Below are 18,748 nucleotides of genomic sequence, written 5' to 3' on the forward strand. Positions count from 1 at the left end.
TTAAAACGTTTACGCTCTTTTACCCAAATTACGTGTATACCAACAAATGTAGAGAGTCATAAATGTGGACGTTAGAAATAAATCAGGGAGGAAGCTGAGGACGAGAAGGGTTTCATTTACGGGTAGTAGCATCCTTTCTGTGTAACTGTAAGCGATCATGTTCACCACAAAGATCTGTCCTAGCTTTCACGTGTGAAAAGAGCATCCTTTTACTTGACAAGAGCATCCTTTCTCTTGACAAAAGCATTTTTTCACTTAACAAGAGCATTTTTTCACTTGACAAGAGCATCTTTTCACTTGACAAGAGCATCTTTTCACTTGACAAGAACATCTTTTCACTTGACAAGAGCATCTTTTCACTTGACAAGAGCATTTTTTTTACTTGACAAGAGACTTTTTGTTTTAACTTGACAAGAGCTTTTTTTTAACTTGACAAGAGCTTTTTTTTTTTTTACTTGACAAGAGCATCTTTTCACTTGACAAGAGCATCTTTTCACTTGACAAGAACATCTTTTCACTTGACAAGAGCATCTTTTCCCTTGACAAGAGCATCTTTTCACTTGACAAGAGCATCTTTTCACTTGACAAGAGCATTTTTTCACTTGGACACGCATTTGCAAAATATCAACAGCCCAGCTGCTTTGTGTGCAGAGTCTGATTATTTTTTTAAAGAATTAATTTTACAGATGGACATGGGTGTCACTTACAAAATACATTCATAAAAGAAACTTTGAACATGGAGCAGCTATGCTGTTGATTTTTGTTGTGGGTCCAAGTGGGAGGAAACTGCTATCCCATGTAATGCCCCAGACAGATATCTAATTAACTGAGTCTTTAAGGCAAAATGATCGCTTGCACCAGCACTGGGGAACTCTACCTTTAAAATGCACGAGACGAATAAGATACCGTGTCCGTTTCGACAGATAACTTCAGAGGAAAAGTAGATAGATCTACACACAAAAACTGGGGAGAGAGACGTTCGGTTGTCAGTTGGTATGAGTCATCACATAGATGCCGTAGTAGGTCTTAGTGAGGGTTTTAGTCTTTGTTCCAAATCAAAAACAAAGATGAATCGACAAAACTCGGAATAATATCAACTGTGCAAATAAAATCAGTCCATTGAAGTCATTCTTGGTCGTTAGAAATCGATGGAGCAGCGAGAACAAATAATAATATTACAATTGTGTGAGTATCACGCATCATTTTGTTTTTTACTGCTGCCAGATCGTTCTGGAATTTAGAGTATTCCTGATTCTGCTTTTGCCTCTAGTAGTTTAAGCCTCATATAATACACCGTTGACTGACATAAAGAAATACAGATCAGCACGCTTGTCAAAGTCAAAACGAATTTATCAAACATGTACGTTTCATGTAGCTTTTTTGACACCAAAAGCGAAGCATGTACGACGCACCATTGAAGCTGGCATTGACACATAGGCAAGGATGAATATTCAACACATAGGCAAGGATGAATATTCAATCTACTTGTACTGCACATCAATCACGCAAAAAGATTACGCAGCTTGTGATCTTACATTCACGTTCAAGCTATTGCACTGCTGATAAAGGTCTAACGCTTCCTCTTTTTCTATAAACATAAGGAGAGTTAAAAAAATTTAGCGTGCTGAAGTACAACTTTTCCACTCTGATTCCTTGCGAATGGTACCGTGACCGGTGACTCGAGTCAAATGTTTAACAGCTACTAAAAACAAAAACAACACACAAAACACATACGCAGGTTGTCCTTTTTACACCTCGGTAAACACAACTCTGCTAGTTCTATTCTTATATATATTGCAATTTGTCTATTAGAGTCGAGAATATCGTCTCCAACCAAACTAGACAACAACAAAATTGTTCTAGATATCACAGTCCGCAATCCACAGAAGTTCACAACCCTACACGATTAAAAGAATATAAGTCAGCGAAGACAACGTTCTTGCGACCCCATGAGGTCATTACCACTGACAAATTGAGATAAGTCTAGACCGACATTGACCTTACAGACACAGATAAGACAAAGAGCAGACGGCAAGAATCTTATCACATTTGGTTTTGACGTTTGAATTCAACTACCTAGATCTATGTGTTTCTTTTGTAAACACGTAAACCATCTGACATATATATATTCATATCAGAAAAGCACAGTGACAGACTTGTCGGACATAGAATGATTGATAAATTAAGTGCAGTTTGGAGTTGAACTGGAACAAAAAACAAACGGAGCCTTCCTTTACTGCTTTTTGTTTATTTGTTTTTGTTTAAATCAGAGCTTTCAATATATGTTCAATGATTAAAGGGGGCAAATAGTCTCAAATAAAACATGTAGTATATAACCTGCATCAGCGATTATACCCCAAAGCTTAAAACAGTCTTGTTTTGTTTTTTTAAACAAATACAGGCTTCTGACTAAGTTCTGAGTTAGCCTTCAGAGTTACGGTGAACATCGCCTACGACTGACAGCTTCAACACTTGCTGATTAAGTAAATACCATGATACTGAATGCTTGTTAGCTTTGAAGCATTTGGCACCATGAGAAGCAACACCATCGACACCCAAACCTGAAACAACACAGATCTACACTTAGCATAATTTACTTGAAGTATAAACTACAAACTGAAAGAGTACTATGTCATCTGTATACCCGTCACAAAGCACACAACAGCAAGAGCTCTTGATAGCCGTGATTCACAGCAGAAACCAGCAGTCAGAATGTCTGCAGTGCCCTTGTGAGTCTCACACTCTAATAAGGTCTCTTAGCATGTTGAAGACTGGAGTATCATCACAGAAAGTCCTACTGTCCATGGCAGGTCAATCTTGTGTCTTGGACAATTGCTTCCTGTCCACAGACCTACCAAGCTGGCCATGTACCTGAACATCTTTCCTTTAAGAATAATCACCTGCTCTTTACAAGTCTGCTTGTCGTTGAAATAATGCCCTTTGTCTAAACCCGTCGTTGTGATGTCCACACTGGAGTTCCTGCAGTTCCCATACAGAACACTTCACACATCCCGGACCGAGCAGCTTACTTTCTCACACGGTTCTTTCTTTATTTGGTGTTTAACGTCGTTTTCAGCCACGAAGGTTATATCGCGACGGGTTCTCACACAGTAAACTCCTGCTCGTCAGGTCGATTTCCAAGCAGAAATGGTCTGGTCCTCTTGAGAACAGCGTATGCCTCGAAGACTCCATGCCAGCAATTCTATAGTTGATACACAGAAACCTCACACGTGCACTGTTCGCCGAACACATATATATGTCCTCACAGCTAATCCCTTGTACTGAACAATGGGGAACAGAGTCTGTAGTCCACAAACTGAAACCGTACACATGTTCTGCAGATCACCGAACATTTCATTTTTACATGGCTGATACCTTGCAGTGAACATCGTGCACCAGAACGAACATTTTCCAAGACAGAAGCAGAGACAATGGACGATGTACTGCAGAGCGCTGCAGCTGGACACAGTAGCTAACTAGCACAAATCCTTCCTTACATTCACTCAGATCCAGACTTTCTTCCACGTGAGCACCACCTTATTTCAAATTGTTTTCACTTGTGAATTTTTCCTTTTCTCACACTGTGCCTATCCTGGTATAGCCTCCCTTTTACCTGTGCTTGCGTTTGCACAGTCTGGTAAAAAATCCATCATTCACAGCCTCCTTTGTCCTTCTTCCACTTGCACGCCATGTCGTTTCCACTTCTCTGAACACGTAGCACTTTCTGTGCTTCACAATTCAAATCCTAACCTATCTTCTCCCACCTCGTTGTCACCTGTGCTTGGTCTTGGCCTTGCCCTTGCCTTTCTTCCACTTCTGCACCATGTCTACCATGCAGTCCATGGCGTCAGGCAGCCCCTCCCCGGTCACCGCACACACGGGGAGGAGCTGGCACTGCTGAGTCACTGAGAGCTCCTGCACCGAAAGCTCCTTGGAGATCTCCTCCGGCGTCATGGCGTCGGGCAGGTCCTGCTTGTTGGCCAGGATGAGGGTGGGGAGGCAGGAGGGGTTGTTCTGACCCTTGACCAGTCGCATCAGCTCCACGCGCGCCTCGTCCAGGTTCTCCCGATCTGCCGAGTCCACCACGAAGATGACGCCGTCCGACGACCTGAGACATTGGTGATATAACAATTAGTTTCAGAAACGAACCTAGATGTCAGTTGCAAAAACAAAACAAAAACAAAAACACACACACACACACACACACACACACACACACACACACACACACACACACACACACACACACACACACACACACACACACACACACACACACACACACACACATCTGTTCAAGTGGAAGGATGCTGGCATCCCTGGTATTAAAGGCTTCATGGATATATAGGTTACACACTCCGAGTTCTGATTATCTTGGATATTTTCCCGAGGGTCGGTATTACCGAGCCTTTGGCGAGGTAATACCTGAAAATCGACCCGAGGGAAAATATGCAAGATATTCAGGACGAGGTGTGTAAGCTATTTATCCCATTACTCCGACGTTTTCATTAAAAACACTTACTTTTTCCACTAAAACCTGCCCGTGCTTGTTTTCAGCTTGCCAAAAGCCTCCGCAGGTGAAATTCATGTCAATGAATTCATGCGCAAAGCTAGTTCCCATTTGTCAGCATAATGGACGGCATCATTCGACTTGTATGTGGACATTCAGTCATTCATATTGCTTATAAAAAGGTATGCTATCTGCTTTTACATTTTGAAAGTCATTTTAAAATATCCCTGTGTATATTTGACATCGGCTTTCGTTGTACTCAATTCGCCATACCGGGTTTATATTTTTACCAGAATTGCGCACGATAATGGCAGCGCAACAAATTCAGTTCGGGCCGTGCTGATTTGATCGTTGACCCAAGTCAGTTCGCATGCAGTGTTACTGTTCAGTGTCAGTCGGGGATAGAAATGTTGGCTGTCATCGCGCTGTTCTGTTTCAGTTTTCACACGTGGATCCCTTATGCCCCGGTCTCACATCTACGAATGTCACCCGACTTTAGGTAGTTGGCTGGAAGTCGGAAGAGGTCGGAGAGTTCGTGAGAATTAGCAATTTTGTTTTTGAAAAGTCGGTTAGTTCGGAAGGCCCTTCAGACTGTTTTGAACATGTTCAAAACAGTCGGAAGAGCCTCCCGACTCAGACGAATAGAAATTTGTCGGGAGGTTGTCGTAAGCGTGTCGGTTTAGTCGTAAGGCGATTCTAATTAGTCGTAACGGTAGTCGGAAGACTCGTAAGGGTGGTCGGATTTGTCGGTAGCATAGTGTCGTTCGGATTAGTCGTAATGGTGTCTGATTTGTCGTTAGGGCAGTCTGATTTGTCGTTAGGACAGTCGTTAGCTAGTCGGTTTAGTCGTTACACTGGTCGTGAGAGTCGGCTATTGTTCGGAAGTTTTTCAGCTAATAATCGGGCCTGTCGTAACTGCAGTCGGAATTGTCGTTACTAGTATACTGCAGTCGGAAGTGTCTGGACACATGTCGGATTTGTCGGCCCTAAAGTCGGGTGGTTGTCGTCTGCTTGTCGGCTACATGGTCGGATCAGTCGTAAGGACAGGTCGGGAGTGAAATTTGGAGCCGAATTTGCATCCGACACTTCCGACCTAGCCGACTTAACTATCCCCGACACTTCCGAAAAATCGTATATGTGAGACCCAGGCATTACATATTCAGTCGTCGGGTTTAGGTGAGCCAAAGCTTCAATACTTCACCTGTTGTAGACGTTAAGCAATAAAGCTTGGAAGTTGTATGTCGGCACTGAGAGTCGGTCGCGGTACATCGCTTTCGACTTTGTCCCGGTCTTGAGTTTGAACACCTAAGGTTGGATACATCTAACACCTCACATCCTCTTCTCTTCCCCATATATCTTAACTGTATCTCCAACTTCCGTTCGTCTTCTTCTTTTCATTTTGATGCCACTCCCTCATTTGTCGCTGAACTCGGATTCACACAAGCCCGTCTAGCAGACGACAGTTCGAACAGTCTTGAACAGCACGGTTGCAAGCAGATTCAGCTATCAATCGAAGCAATACACTTAAAGCCAAAGCCAAAATTAACCAAATGAGAAAACCTAACGTTTGATTTGACTTCATGGTGACTCTTCTGATTACATGTACATGGGTGAAACCTATGAAAATCAAATTGACTGAAACATTTTTGAGGCAGGGGTCCAGGGGCCGCCCAGGCCCTGGCGGGGTACGGGGCAGGGCCCCGTGAGGGGGTCCAGGGGGGCAACGCCCCCCGGCCGAAAACGAATTTTTGCATTATACATTGTGATTTTGTGGCCTTTCCTGGCAAAAAAATACACTTTTTGTCACTATCATGCAGGTCAAAAAAATACCTTCAGATTCTAATGATACGGTAAAAAGGGTAAACAAAATCAAAACAATTCACAGAAGTAATCATTTTTCTTTTGTATCTTTTCACACTTGCATCTTCCAACACAACGACACAATTGATAACAATTAACATTGACAACAGCCAATTACTAAATGAAATAGAAACTGAACAACTGAACAACTGAAATAAAAGTTCAAAATATTTAATTATAAGAAGCAAACATTGCCAGACAGGCATTGAAATAAATGATGAAACAGAATGTCACACATGCAAACAGCATGATGTAGCACTGCACAAAGTAGCAACTAAGCAGTAGCATCTCTTATAGTGCAAAGTTCTCAAGGAAAAGCACTTGAGTTTCAAGCACCAAACTTATCACACACAGTTTTAGTTTCATGAACTCCAACCAGTCCCATCGCCATTTGTTGGCTAGACCAGCATCAATAAGATCTGTCCATGCGTTTTCCGTCAAAACCGGCATCTTTGTCGCAGAAATCATGTCACCACTTCGTAATGCCTGCCATAACGCGAGAACTTTTTTTTTATCGTGATGCAGAGCGAATCCGAAAGCGAAGAAACCTCACCTACGGGGTTTACCGCATAGCAGTTCGAAAACGCGTTCCGCTTAAAAATTTATTTTTTTTAAAAAATGTTGGTTTTTTTTGTTTTTTTTAATAAAAATTGCGGATTGACGGAATTTCCGTCGGACTTATTTTCAGATTGACGGATTTCAGTCAATTGACGGGCTACTTTCACCCATGCATGTATTTGTTTGGCGTTGGAATGGATCTCAACGGGTTCCCAGCTACGACAACTTTTCCAGAGTCACGTTATGCACCGCAGGCATGCCTTCGACAATCGATGTCAGTTTCAGATTGAGTTTTCGAACTACCAGGTGACTGGGTTGTGTTTTGATTGCTCTCTCTTTCTCTTTCTCTCTCTCTCTCTCTCTCTCTCTCTCTCTCTCTCTCTCTCTCTCTCTCTCTCTCTCTCTCTCTCTCTCTCTCGGTTCTGTGTTGATGGCTGTCTGTGTAAAAATTAGGGAGTATCGTCCCTTGATCCCACTCGCGATACTCGTTGAACATGCCTTTGACCATGCAGTCGCTTCGGCCAGCGAAATATCTCGACTCCGCTCTTTAAATCCATGCAGAATGTACGTATCGTTTGAAGTATTCTTTATTTTCTCAATATTGACGCATGTAGGCCTATACATATACGTGATATTGACTTTGACACCACAAAATATTTCAGTCGTATGTTGAAAAAAGTAGTCCATCTGTAAACTCTGAATATGCAGATGACCTCTATAAATGATTCAATTGTACTCTGAAATCAAAGACAATGACCAATGACAGTTGAGATCGAAACTCGGTTGTGATGGGTTATCCATATGGTTGTGATGGATTATCCAGAATAATCACCTTCTCAGCTAACAGAGACAAAGAGGCAGGTCATGGGATAACTATGGTTATTCACAGGATTGTCTTCATTGTATCCTGCACACTGCTTGCCAGATTGCTTTATTAATATCACATTATCGGAATTCTGGCTTTATGCATAACTACAGTCCGCATTCATGAGCTACTGAATGAAGATGATGCCTCGTGAGCGTGAAAACGGTAACGGTAGTTGGAATATACCACAATCACGTACATCTTACTTAAACTTACAGGTAGGTTCGGCAAGTATGTACACTCAGACTCCGAGGTGAATATGAGTAGGTGAGAAAACAATGGACACTTAGGATTGTGCTATTTAGAAGTTCATGTCATCCTCCCCTAACCCCTCCTCCTCAAAAGTTCACATGGCAACATTCAAAAGGGCACATTCCTTGTCCCCCCAAAAGATGAGCACCTTTGGTGTTGTCACACCCAAGCGACCCTTGGTCTCTGTAACCATTCTCATCCTTTTCTTCGATGACACACAAAACATGCGCTATTGAGAAAGAGGACCTTTGAAACACCCATATGTTTTCTAACTTGAGCGTTCAAGTCATCAGGCAAGAGGAAGCATGCCTTTAGATTTTTGAATGTTTCACATAATTTCCCCAATTCTCCATGCATCTACATGCACAAATATCAGCCGTCGACATCCCTCCCATGTACAAAATCAACCAGACAATAATACTTGTACTAGTTTGCATGTCTTCTTTGGAAAGCGCTCGCTAACCCGATCTGCAGCAACAACAACCCCAGACAGGACTTCCACCATGGGATCATTTTGTTCTAACCCTAACCCACCCTGCTACCCAGGTAGAGAAGCTGCACTATTTGCTTTCCCAATAACGACCCACCGTCTTCTCCTAACCTCCCTTAATGCCTTATATCCTTCCTCCAATTATACCTCAATGTATTATACACACATGCAACAACAAAATCCCAAGAATCCAACTGACCTGAGATAGGACTTCCACAATGGCCGCATATTGTCCTTGCCCTCCACGTCCCAGATGGAGAAGGTGACGCCCTTGGCCTTGCCCCAGCGGCCCTCCACCTTCTCGCAGTTGAAGCCCACAGTGGACTGCGTGTGCATGTAGTGGCCCAGCTTGAGGCGGTAGAGCAGCGTGGTCTTGCCCGTGTTCTCCAGACCCACCAGGACAAGCTGCACCGAGTACCCGCTGCCCATCGGACTGACCAGCTGGCTAGCCTCTCTCGCTCTCTCTACTGACCGCTGATGCTCCTACATCCTTCTGGCTTGTCGGTATAGGAGTGCTGGTGAGGACGATGATGATGGTGATTTTGCGAGTGCTGGGTAGGGTTGTTGCATGTCCTGAAAGAACTCAAACTCAAGCTTGTCGGGGTGGTAGTGGTGGTGAGGACGATGATGGTGGTGCGAGTGATGGGCTGGTTTGTGGCATGTCCTGGAACAACTCAAACTCAAGCTTGTCGGGGTGGTAGTGGTGGTGAGGACGATGATGGTGGTGCGAGTGATGGGCTGGTTTGTGGCATGTCCTGGAACAACTCAAACTCAAGCTTGTCGCGGTGTGAGCGGCGGTGAAGGTGATGGTGATTTTGCGAGTGCTGGGTTAGGTTGTCGCATGTCCTGAAAGAGCTCAAACTCAAGCTTGTTGGGGTGGTAGTGGTGGTGACGGTGATTGCGGTGATGCAAATCCTAGGTTGGGTCGTTGCATGTCACGACAGAACTCTGCGAAGTTTAGTCAAAAGGTTCTTGATGTTTTGTTTTGTTGCGGTGAAGGTAGTGAGGAATGTAGTTGCTGTGAAGAATCTTCGTTGCACTGCCCTCAGATAATCGAAGACAACGGCTGTAAGCTTCTGTTCCCACTGTTGACTAGAAGATAGTATTTACCTATCCAGTTGCTGTTACTCCTTTTGACATGGTTTACGCTGTAGACCTTGCTGTTGTTGAATCGACGTTGCTTCCTCCCAGTACGAGCCTGTAACCAAAAATATGAAAACTTTTAAACAACACTCATAATTCCCCTGAAGCTAAACTGCTGTTGACATACATCTCCTCTCTTCTAGTTTCAATCATTAACAGGACATGACCTCTGATACGTTTAATGAAAAGAACATACCACACGTTTCCATCAAACAATTCAAATCAGTAGGTAACTGTCTCTGACATTCTCAACGAAGAAAAAAAACCCCAAGTTTTTACCAAATAGTTCGTACTAGAAAACGCTCTCCGATAAGCCCAACGAAAACAAACAAACAATTCTTAATAGAAGAAAACAATCCCTGATATGCCCAATGAAAACAAGGAACAGACGTTTTCCACTAAACGGTAAATTCAAACATAACACACCACTAGAGAAAACAATCTCTGGTAAGCCCAAATAATTCAACGAACAGATGTTTTCCGTCAAACAATTCAGAATGGAAGAAAACAATCTGTGATATGTCCAATAAAAACAACAAAAACACGTTTCCCACCAAAGAGTACAGTCGAACTGAACACACCACTATTTCATCACAATGTCAACCCCAGGCACACACGTGTGCAGAACATGGTACAAACCCTACTTGTCTCCAGCATACGAATACGATAAGACAGACCTGTATGTACTGTAGTACATCCGTGATTCCTAACAGACCAACCTAAAACAACATATCAATCCTTGTTTTCTGCTAGCTGAGATATCTCCGCAACCTTCGCTACCCCCACAGTTCAAAATACTCCCACTCACACTGCAGCACAATAGCATACACACCCCCTAAAAACTGACGCACAATACAAATCCGTGGCCTAGACTGGGAGAAAAAGACCTCCTCCTACGACATGCGAGCAGTTACGCGCCCAGTTCCTATTCACTGAGTGGAGACGGCCTGGCCTGTTTGTTTATCTAACCGGCTTTGTGGCCTATTCCTAAATGTTAGTTACCCCCTTCGCCAAGGAGTGTCCTTGCAAAGATGGTGGGGAGGAGGAGGGAGAGGGGTGATAAAAACTATAAAGGGGACAGGTGAATTCGGGTCTGTAATGAGGAGGGGGGGGGGGGGGCGAGAGAAGGAGGGAGAGGGCTGATTAAAAAAACTATAAAGGGAGCAGATGAATTCGGATCTGTAAGGGCAGGGGGTGATACATACCATAAAGTGGACAGGTGAATTCGGGTCTGTAAGGAGGGGGTGAGAGGGGGGAGGAGGGAGATGGGTGATACAAACTATAACGGGGACAGGTGAATTCGGGTCTGGGAGTTGGGGATGAGGAATACAGATAAGAAAAGAAGAGGTGGGTGGAGTGAGGTTGGTAAATACGGAGGGAGGGATGCTCGGGTCAAATGAGGAGGAGGATGAGGTAGCGGTTGAGGAGGACGGATGGAAGGATGGACACAAAGGTGATACAATATTAAAGATGACAGGTGCATTTGGGTCTGGGGAGAGGGGAGGGTAGAGGGGGAGGGGCCGATAGGGATGGGGAGTGGTACATGACAGGTAATTAAGTGGCCGTATAATGAGGAACATAAGGAGGAGGAGAAAAAGGGGGTCATTAAAAACAAAACAACAACAACAAAACACTAACAACAAAACAACAACAACAAAACAACAACAACAACAAAACAACAACAACAAAACACTAACAACAAAATAACAATACAAACAAAACATTGAGGGGCCAGTTGAATTTGGGTCTTGGATTGGGGGAGGGAGAGTAGTCGAGACAAGCGAAAGACGGTCGACAGGGAGGGTAGTGGTGGTGGCACATGATAGCTAAGTGTCTGTGCGAGAAGGATAAGGAGAGGAGGCAGAGATGAAAGAAAAATAAATAAATAACGGGGACAGGTGAACCTGGGCTGGGACGGGACGAGGAAGGGGGGCACGAGGAGCAGGGAGGAAAGCAGAATAGGGGCAGGTAGATACACGATACAGGATAGGTAAGTAATACATGGAGCCAGGTGGGGGGAATAAAAAGCACGAGGAGCATCAGTTTACTTCTGATGTCCTGGTTTTGCCGTAAAGGATCTCGACCGTTGTGTATACGAGAGAGATTCTTATAGACTTCGTGAAGAATTCAGCCCTTGTTTTCGAGGCTTTCAGAAGGTAATGTGAATAGAAACGGAGATTGCGGAGTTGTCCAACACAAGGCTCTGATAAAACGCAGCTGGTGCGTGCCTCGATAAGACAAGGGACAGGGGATGAGGGAAAAACAATAGCTTGGCAAAAAGAGGTAGGCTAAGAGTATGGGGTAAAAAGGCAGGGAACACTTTCACACCATTGTACAAAACACTTGACGTACTCATTCTCATTATCTCTGTCTGTCTGTCTGTCTGTCTGTCTGTCTGTCTCTCTCTCGTGTTCAATCGTGTACGTGCGATCTGTAATCATAAATTCTAGCTGTCTCCCCCATATCATATTGACCCCCGCTCTCTCCCCGAAAAGACAACTATGCTGGAATTACATTAAACAAAAGGCCCGAAAACAGTACGAGTTAAGCCACCAAATAAAGCAAGTTCAACACCACCAGCAACAACAACAACAAAAACGTAAATTTAAAAAAACTAAAACTTCTATCGATCCCTGGTAAAATGACACAATTGCTTTTTATTTAAACCAAGCACAAAGTGCAATTTCCATGTATTGGAAGTTATGCTCGCGTACGCCAGGCACGACAGTGAGTGTGAAACGGTACACTAAAAAAATTGTGTTAAATCGTGTGTGTGTCAGCTGTTGCCAATTGTCGTTCGATTTTCCTGTCCCCATCACAGGCACCAGAAGCAGTTACAAAACAGAAAACACAACAAACAACAAAAGTGTACGTGTATGTGTGTGTGTGTGTGTGTGTGTGTGTGTGTGTGTGTGTGTGTGTGTGTGTGTGTGTGTGTGTGTGTGCTTGTGTGTGTGTATGATGATGGAAGTTTTGCCGTTGTGTGTGTGTGTTAGTGTTAGTGTGTGTGTTAGTTTTAGTGTGTGTTAGTATTAGTGTGTGGATGTGTGTAAGTGTGTGTGTGTGTGTCGGGTGGTAGAGCCCTTCGGGCAACCCTTCCAATTCTATCATGCAGTAGTTTTGAGGATTGAAAGGATATAGTTGGTAAAGCATCATCGCATTAGTATGAATGTCAACAGGGAGCGGAAATACGAATACGAAAAAAGGGACTGTCAATATTTATGTGCGGGCTAACTGGATTTGAAATGAAACCTGAAATTGTTACAGTCTTCTTACAAACGACCCTCAATGTCATTGCACAAAGCATACATGTAGCTTTACTAAAACTGCACCTATTTCTAGTAAGACGATCCTTTCTACTCCTCGCGCCCCCTAATTGGCGTAGAGGCGCGTCCCCCGGGTGGTGGATGGGGGAGCCTTCTCTACTAATTTCTGAGAGAAGGTCGCATCACTCTCGATGCCGTGAACCTAATTAGGATCTTTTTCTTGTTTCTTCTCTATTTCTGCCTCCCCAAAGTCCTTTTACTTTCCTTTTCTCACCCATAAAATTCTTCACTTATTACCCTTGTTAAGTGGTTCTTGTATAGAATATAGTCAATGTTTGTAAAGATTTTAGTCAAGCAGTATGTAAGAAATGTTTAGTCCTTTGTGCTGGAAACTTGCATTCTCCCAGTAAGGTCATATATTGTACTACGTTGCAAGCCCCTGGAGCAATTTTTTGATTAGTGCTTTTGTGAACAAGAAACACTTAACAAGTGGCTCTATCCCATCTCCCCCCTTTCCCCTATCCCATCTCCCCCCTTTCCCTCGTCGCGATATAACCTTCGTGGTTGAAAACGACGTTAAACACCAAATAAAGAAAGAAAGAAATGAAAGAAAGATCCTTTCTACTGTAGAGAATGAGTGACTATTGCACCATCAGAGAGAGAGAGAGAGAGAGAGAGAGAGAGAGAGAGAGAGAGAGAGAGAGAGAGAGAGAAAGAGAGAGAGAGAGAGAGAGAGAGAGAGAGAGAGAGAGAGAGAGAGAGAGAGAGAGAGAGAGAGAGAGATTTCATAAAAGCAGAGTATCCCGTCTCTTCAGCGTTGTTTTCAGTCACCAATACACCATTGGAAAGACTGCCTATATGATACGCATCAAATCAACTCTGTTTCATCGATTTTGGGTACCTGTGATGTCACGAAATCATGTCGAAGACGTCACAGTGACGATCGATCTATCTCCCGTTATCTTTCATCAACGCCGTTGTCTGCCACAGCTATTGGTAATTATTATATTAACCATTCAGCATCTCGTTTGCACCGTTTACAACAAAAGGCCCATCTGTATAGATTTGTCCGATGATTTGTCACGACTCTGATACGTACAGGTGGGTGACGTGTGCCGGGGTAATGTGACTGGTGGGTAATATGAATTAAAATGCAATTTCCATGTATTGGAAGTTATGCTCGCGTACGTCAGGCACAACAGTGAGTGTGAAAAGGTACACTAAAAAAATTGTGTTAAATCGTGTGTGTGTCAGCTGTTGCCCCAAGTCGTTCGATTTTCCTGTCCCCATCACAGGCACCAGAAGCAGTTACAAAACAGAAAACACAACAGACAACAAAAGTGTACGTGTGTGTGTGTGTGTGTGTGTGTGTGTGTGTGTGTGTGTGTGTGTGTGTGTGCGTGTGTGTTTGTGTGTGTGTGTGTGTATGATGATGGAAGTTTTGCCGTTGTGTGTGTGTTAGTGTGTGTGTTAGTGTTAGTGTGTGTTAGTGGGTGTTAGTGTTAGTGTGTGTTAGTGTGTGTGAAGATGGAAGTTTTGCCGTTGTGTGTGTGTGTGTGTGCTAGTGTTACTGTGTGTTAGTCTGTATGTTAGTGTGTGTATGTGAGTTATAATATATAAAAATATTCTCTGTAGAAAAGAGGGGGGGCGCGCGCGCGCGAGAGAGAGAGAGAGAGAGAGAGAGAGAGAGAGAGAGAGAGAGGGAGAGAGAGAGAGAGAGAGAGAGAGAGAGAGAGAGAGAGAGAGAGAGAGAGAGAGAGAGAGAGAGAGAGAGAGAGAGAGAGAGGCAAAGATAAGAAAGAGAGTGAGTCGCCAGTGGAACGTAGCACACAGAAAAAGCTTACGTTATAGGATATTTCATTCGCACAATTTTCCTCGAAATCCCAACATAACTACACCGTACGACTCCTCCCTAATCGTGACGAAGTGGAACATGTGGATAAAAAAAAGCAGTGCGCCGTAATCACTACAGTAAACAGCACAACCTTTACGAATCGTGCTTATTCATAACTGTACAGCGACATGCACAAATTATAATTATGCACCCTCAAGTCTGTTTCACAGTTTCTGCGAGCGTAATTAGTTAAATAGCATGCAAACCCACGGGGAAATAATTAAATTGGTGTCATACCCACTAAACAGTAACAACCGAGTCAGGCCAAATCATACGGTATTTCTGAACACGATCATGTCTAATTAAATACCACAGTGGTGGCCTTGTAATGAACCTTCATTTTTATCGGTTACAATTCATACCTGCTAGTGTTATCTTGAGTGACAGAGGCCATCTAATGAGCAGATATCACGCACACCGAATCCAAAATCTCTGCTTTTGAACAGTATCAATGACAATGATACTTGCAGTCTTACTCTCAGACACTGTTCGCTAACTGGAGTAGAATTTGTGTTGATTACATGCTATGAAAAGGACACATTGCTCTAAAAAGAGAGCGCTATGTTCGCAGAGTTACGAGAGCTCGTGTGCACTAAGAAGTATCGACACACACGCACGCACGCGCACACACGCACGCACGCACGCGCACACACGCACGCACGCACACACACACACACACACACACACACACACACGAAAACGAATAAAATCCTTGCAGTATGGCGTGCAAAAGCAGACCAGTTCACAAACTAAACCGAGGACAATCAAGAAATCCATCTGGGTAAAGCAATGAAGAAATTATCTGCTTTGTTCAGCCACCCAAGCAGCCCTTTCGCATCACGATAACTACTTTTACATAATACGACGCTAGCAGCGTCTTCTCTTCTAAAAATAGCCCATTTCTGTGGTAATGCATCAACCGAAGACAAACAAATATATGAACATTTAATATATTAAAAAATAAATCACACAAAAATTGCTTCGTGGCAAAGCAAATATCGACCAAAAACAGCCACATTTTCTTAGTTTTAGAACAACAAAGATAATAAAACATAGCCATTATACCCTTTCATTAATGTAATCAACGCTTACCTACAAATTATAGGTGGCATCAACAATTCAAGCAAACACTGCGAAGATTTTTTCTTCTTCTTTTTCATTAAAGGTGGTCGTCTACATTTTTGCTTTTTTTTCAATATTCTTGTGGTTAGATTTCGCTAAAAAGTTATGTCAGATGATAAATGAACCATGGGGAAAAAAGTTATAGAAAAAAAATATATGTAAAAAAAAGATTTTATTTTTGGGTAGCGTGACTCACGCTTCCAATATTTTGTTTTCTGTTTGCTGAGAACATGTGCTATGCCTAAAAATACTGACCAATCAAATTCATGTCACTATGCTTATAGCCACGCCCAAACAAGTGCAGCAACACCGTTTGACACTGGAGCGCTGTCCACGCTTTTTTTAAACGCACGAAATGCACGGGATTTGAGAGGAGTTTTGCGCTTGGCATTTTCCAAATAAGGATATCCTACTATGAGTACTACGCTGGAATACTACAATGAATTTTCAAACGGCTACACTGGCTTCGTCTTTCCTGATCGAAAGGGGGTGTATTGTTGATATTTGTAGATAATAGACTCTGCATTTTAATGGTCAAATGGCGATTTCGGTATAAAAATGTAGACAAGGACCTTTAAGTTTATTACACCTATAACAACACGTGCACAACCTCTGCTTATTCTGATATCGTATCTAGTCGACACCTAAAATACAACACACCTGATCGCAACAGTGGTTTCATTTCGTTACAGCTGACGGGGCTCATAACTTGGACATAAATAAATGCGCCACATAAATCTAAACTAGATCAAAAGCCATTAACCTGTGACTCATTCAATTACTGAAACAGGCTAACTAGGTCAAGCATGCAAGAGCAACTAATTTATGTAGGCGATCTCATTACTACATCAGCTCCGTCGTGCAAAATATGTTCTAAATAGACGCAGATGTGCAAATAAGCTGGCCAAACAGCCTCAAGTACAAGGAGATTGGATTTAAATGTTGATATAAAAAATAGTGTTCGCAAACGTTTAAAACTGGCACACTAGAATCCACATAGAAAACAAGTGTTCATTCAGCCTTGTTAATGTAACCATATGAAAATAAATCTTTTGCCGAAGACTGTACATGTAATAAATCACTATCAACTGTAAATGTATTCAGTACAGAACAGATAGAGGATTAATAACAAGATGCATGCACTGATGAACCCATTGAAGGCATCTCTTATAATGTTTTTGCGTCGAACGGGGACAACAAACCAGTAGAAATTAATCTTTTTATTTTACTGCGCAAATCAAGCAACGATAGCAATGTACATAAAAGCCATAACACAGATGTATAAAGTATATACATGTTAATACTGTTCTGAAAATTCGTCCCAAATTCATGCCCTCCAGCGTAAGTTTACACGGACACGGAAAATCACTTTCACACACAGAAAGTGTCAGTCACAGCGTCGTGCCGTGTCCACCCTCTCCGCTCCATCTGTCAGGGTGGACACTTTTACTGCCCACACGCTGACCCTACACTGTACTACCTCTATTTCCCTTCCCATTTGACCACAGGGGGTTGGGCAATCATGTCCTCCTGTCCACTTCCTGTTTGAATGAAAACTGCGGAGTTAAAGGGACTGTCGTTTCACTTTTCGTATTATCGAAGCTTTGAGGCTCTGACTTCGTTCCAGAAAACCCGGCTGTGGGTAGTTAGCAAGGACTGTAGTTCTATGTTGGGTTTAATCTAAGCTTTGAGACTCCGATCTCGTTCAGAATTAGACAGTTTTTGTGTGGTATGTGAAGACGGTCCTTTCCCGAAGTTTTTTTTTTTTTACCGAAAACTCAGTGTTAAAGCTTTGTTCGGCCAGCTTCGCAAAGTAAACTTCGCGTAGTCGACTTGGCCCAGGTAAGGACAGGCTAGCACACGTATACGAAGCGCAATGATTTCAATCAATCAATGAGTCTTATATCGCGCATATTCCGTGGGTACAGTTCTAGGCGCTCTGCAGTGATGCCGTGTGAGATGAAATTTTATACGGCCAGTAGATTGCAGCCATTTCGGCGCATATTTACCTTTCACGGCCTATTATTCCAAGTCATACGGGTATAGGTAGACAATTATTAACTGTGCCTAAGCAATTTTGCCAGGAAAGACCCTTTTGTCAATCGTGGAATCTTTAACGTACCCAATGTAGTGTACACGGGGGGAGGTTCGGACACCGAAGAGAGTCTGCACACAAAGTTCACTCTGTGAAATAAATTTCCGCCGAACCTGGGATCGAACTCACGCTGACAGCGGCCAACTGAATACAAATCCAGCGCGCTACCAACTGAGCTATATCCCCGCCCGATTTGAGTTTGTTTCAGCAGCAGCTGCTGCGAGGAAAGTATTGGACAAAACGGGGCATGTGAATCAATGTGACAGCGTAGCAGAGAGCTTGCAGGGCCGTGCATGTTTGAAGAAGAAACACAAAGGCAAAAACCAACACAACACCAGAGTACTGCAAATGTCAAGGCAATACAATTGGGATATTGTTTCTTACGTGTATGCTCGCTTTCAAGCTAGCTGAATGCTGGGTTTAAACGTTTTTGTTCAGTTTTGTTGGAAGTGTGAAGAAATGTTACATTCCACTACACAGGACATATAAAATGTCGTCAAGGCAATACAACTGTAATCTTGTTTTTTACACTCATGTACTAGCTTTTTAGCTTGCAGAAACGCTGAGTAGACCCCCCCCCCTCCCTCTCCCCCAGACAGAAAGAACTACTCTTTCTACGTCTGTGCTCCCCTCCCCCACCCAACCCCCTTCCTATCGACCTATGACGGAATGTCACATTTTACACAACAAAAG

At 43.1% G+C, this 18,748-nt stretch overlaps 1 protein-coding gene across 2 annotated transcripts in view; it reads right to left on the reverse strand.

Annotated features, from left to right (window-relative positions):
- Positions 1–290: 290 nt before the first annotated feature.
- LOC138955943 (ADP-ribosylation factor-like protein 4C) overlaps positions 291–18,748 on the reverse strand; it is a 31,587-nt gene continuing 13,129 nt past the window's right edge. The window contains exons 1-3 of one of the 2 annotated variants that reach the window (XM_070327436.1): positions 10,233–10,629; positions 8,735–9,733; positions 291–4,108 (exon numbers count right to left, since the gene is read on the reverse strand). In XM_070327436.1, coding sequence (XP_070183537.1) covers positions 3,772–4,108; positions 8,735–8,964 — 567 coding nt within the window. In that variant the 5' untranslated portion in view covers positions 8,965–9,733; positions 10,233–10,629 and the 3' untranslated portion in view covers positions 291–3,771. Of the gene's footprint in view, positions 4,109–8,734; positions 9,734–10,232; positions 10,630–18,748 lie in introns of those variants that run through there. The other variant, XM_070327435.1, reaches the window with a different exon arrangement.

Source organism: Littorina saxatilis, unplaced genomic scaffold (genome assembly GCF_037325665.1).
Source record: "Littorina saxatilis isolate snail1 unplaced genomic scaffold, US_GU_Lsax_2.0 scaffold_360, whole genome shotgun sequence".
Lineage (NCBI taxonomy): Eukaryota > Metazoa > Mollusca > Gastropoda > Littorinimorpha > Littorinidae > Littorina > Littorina saxatilis.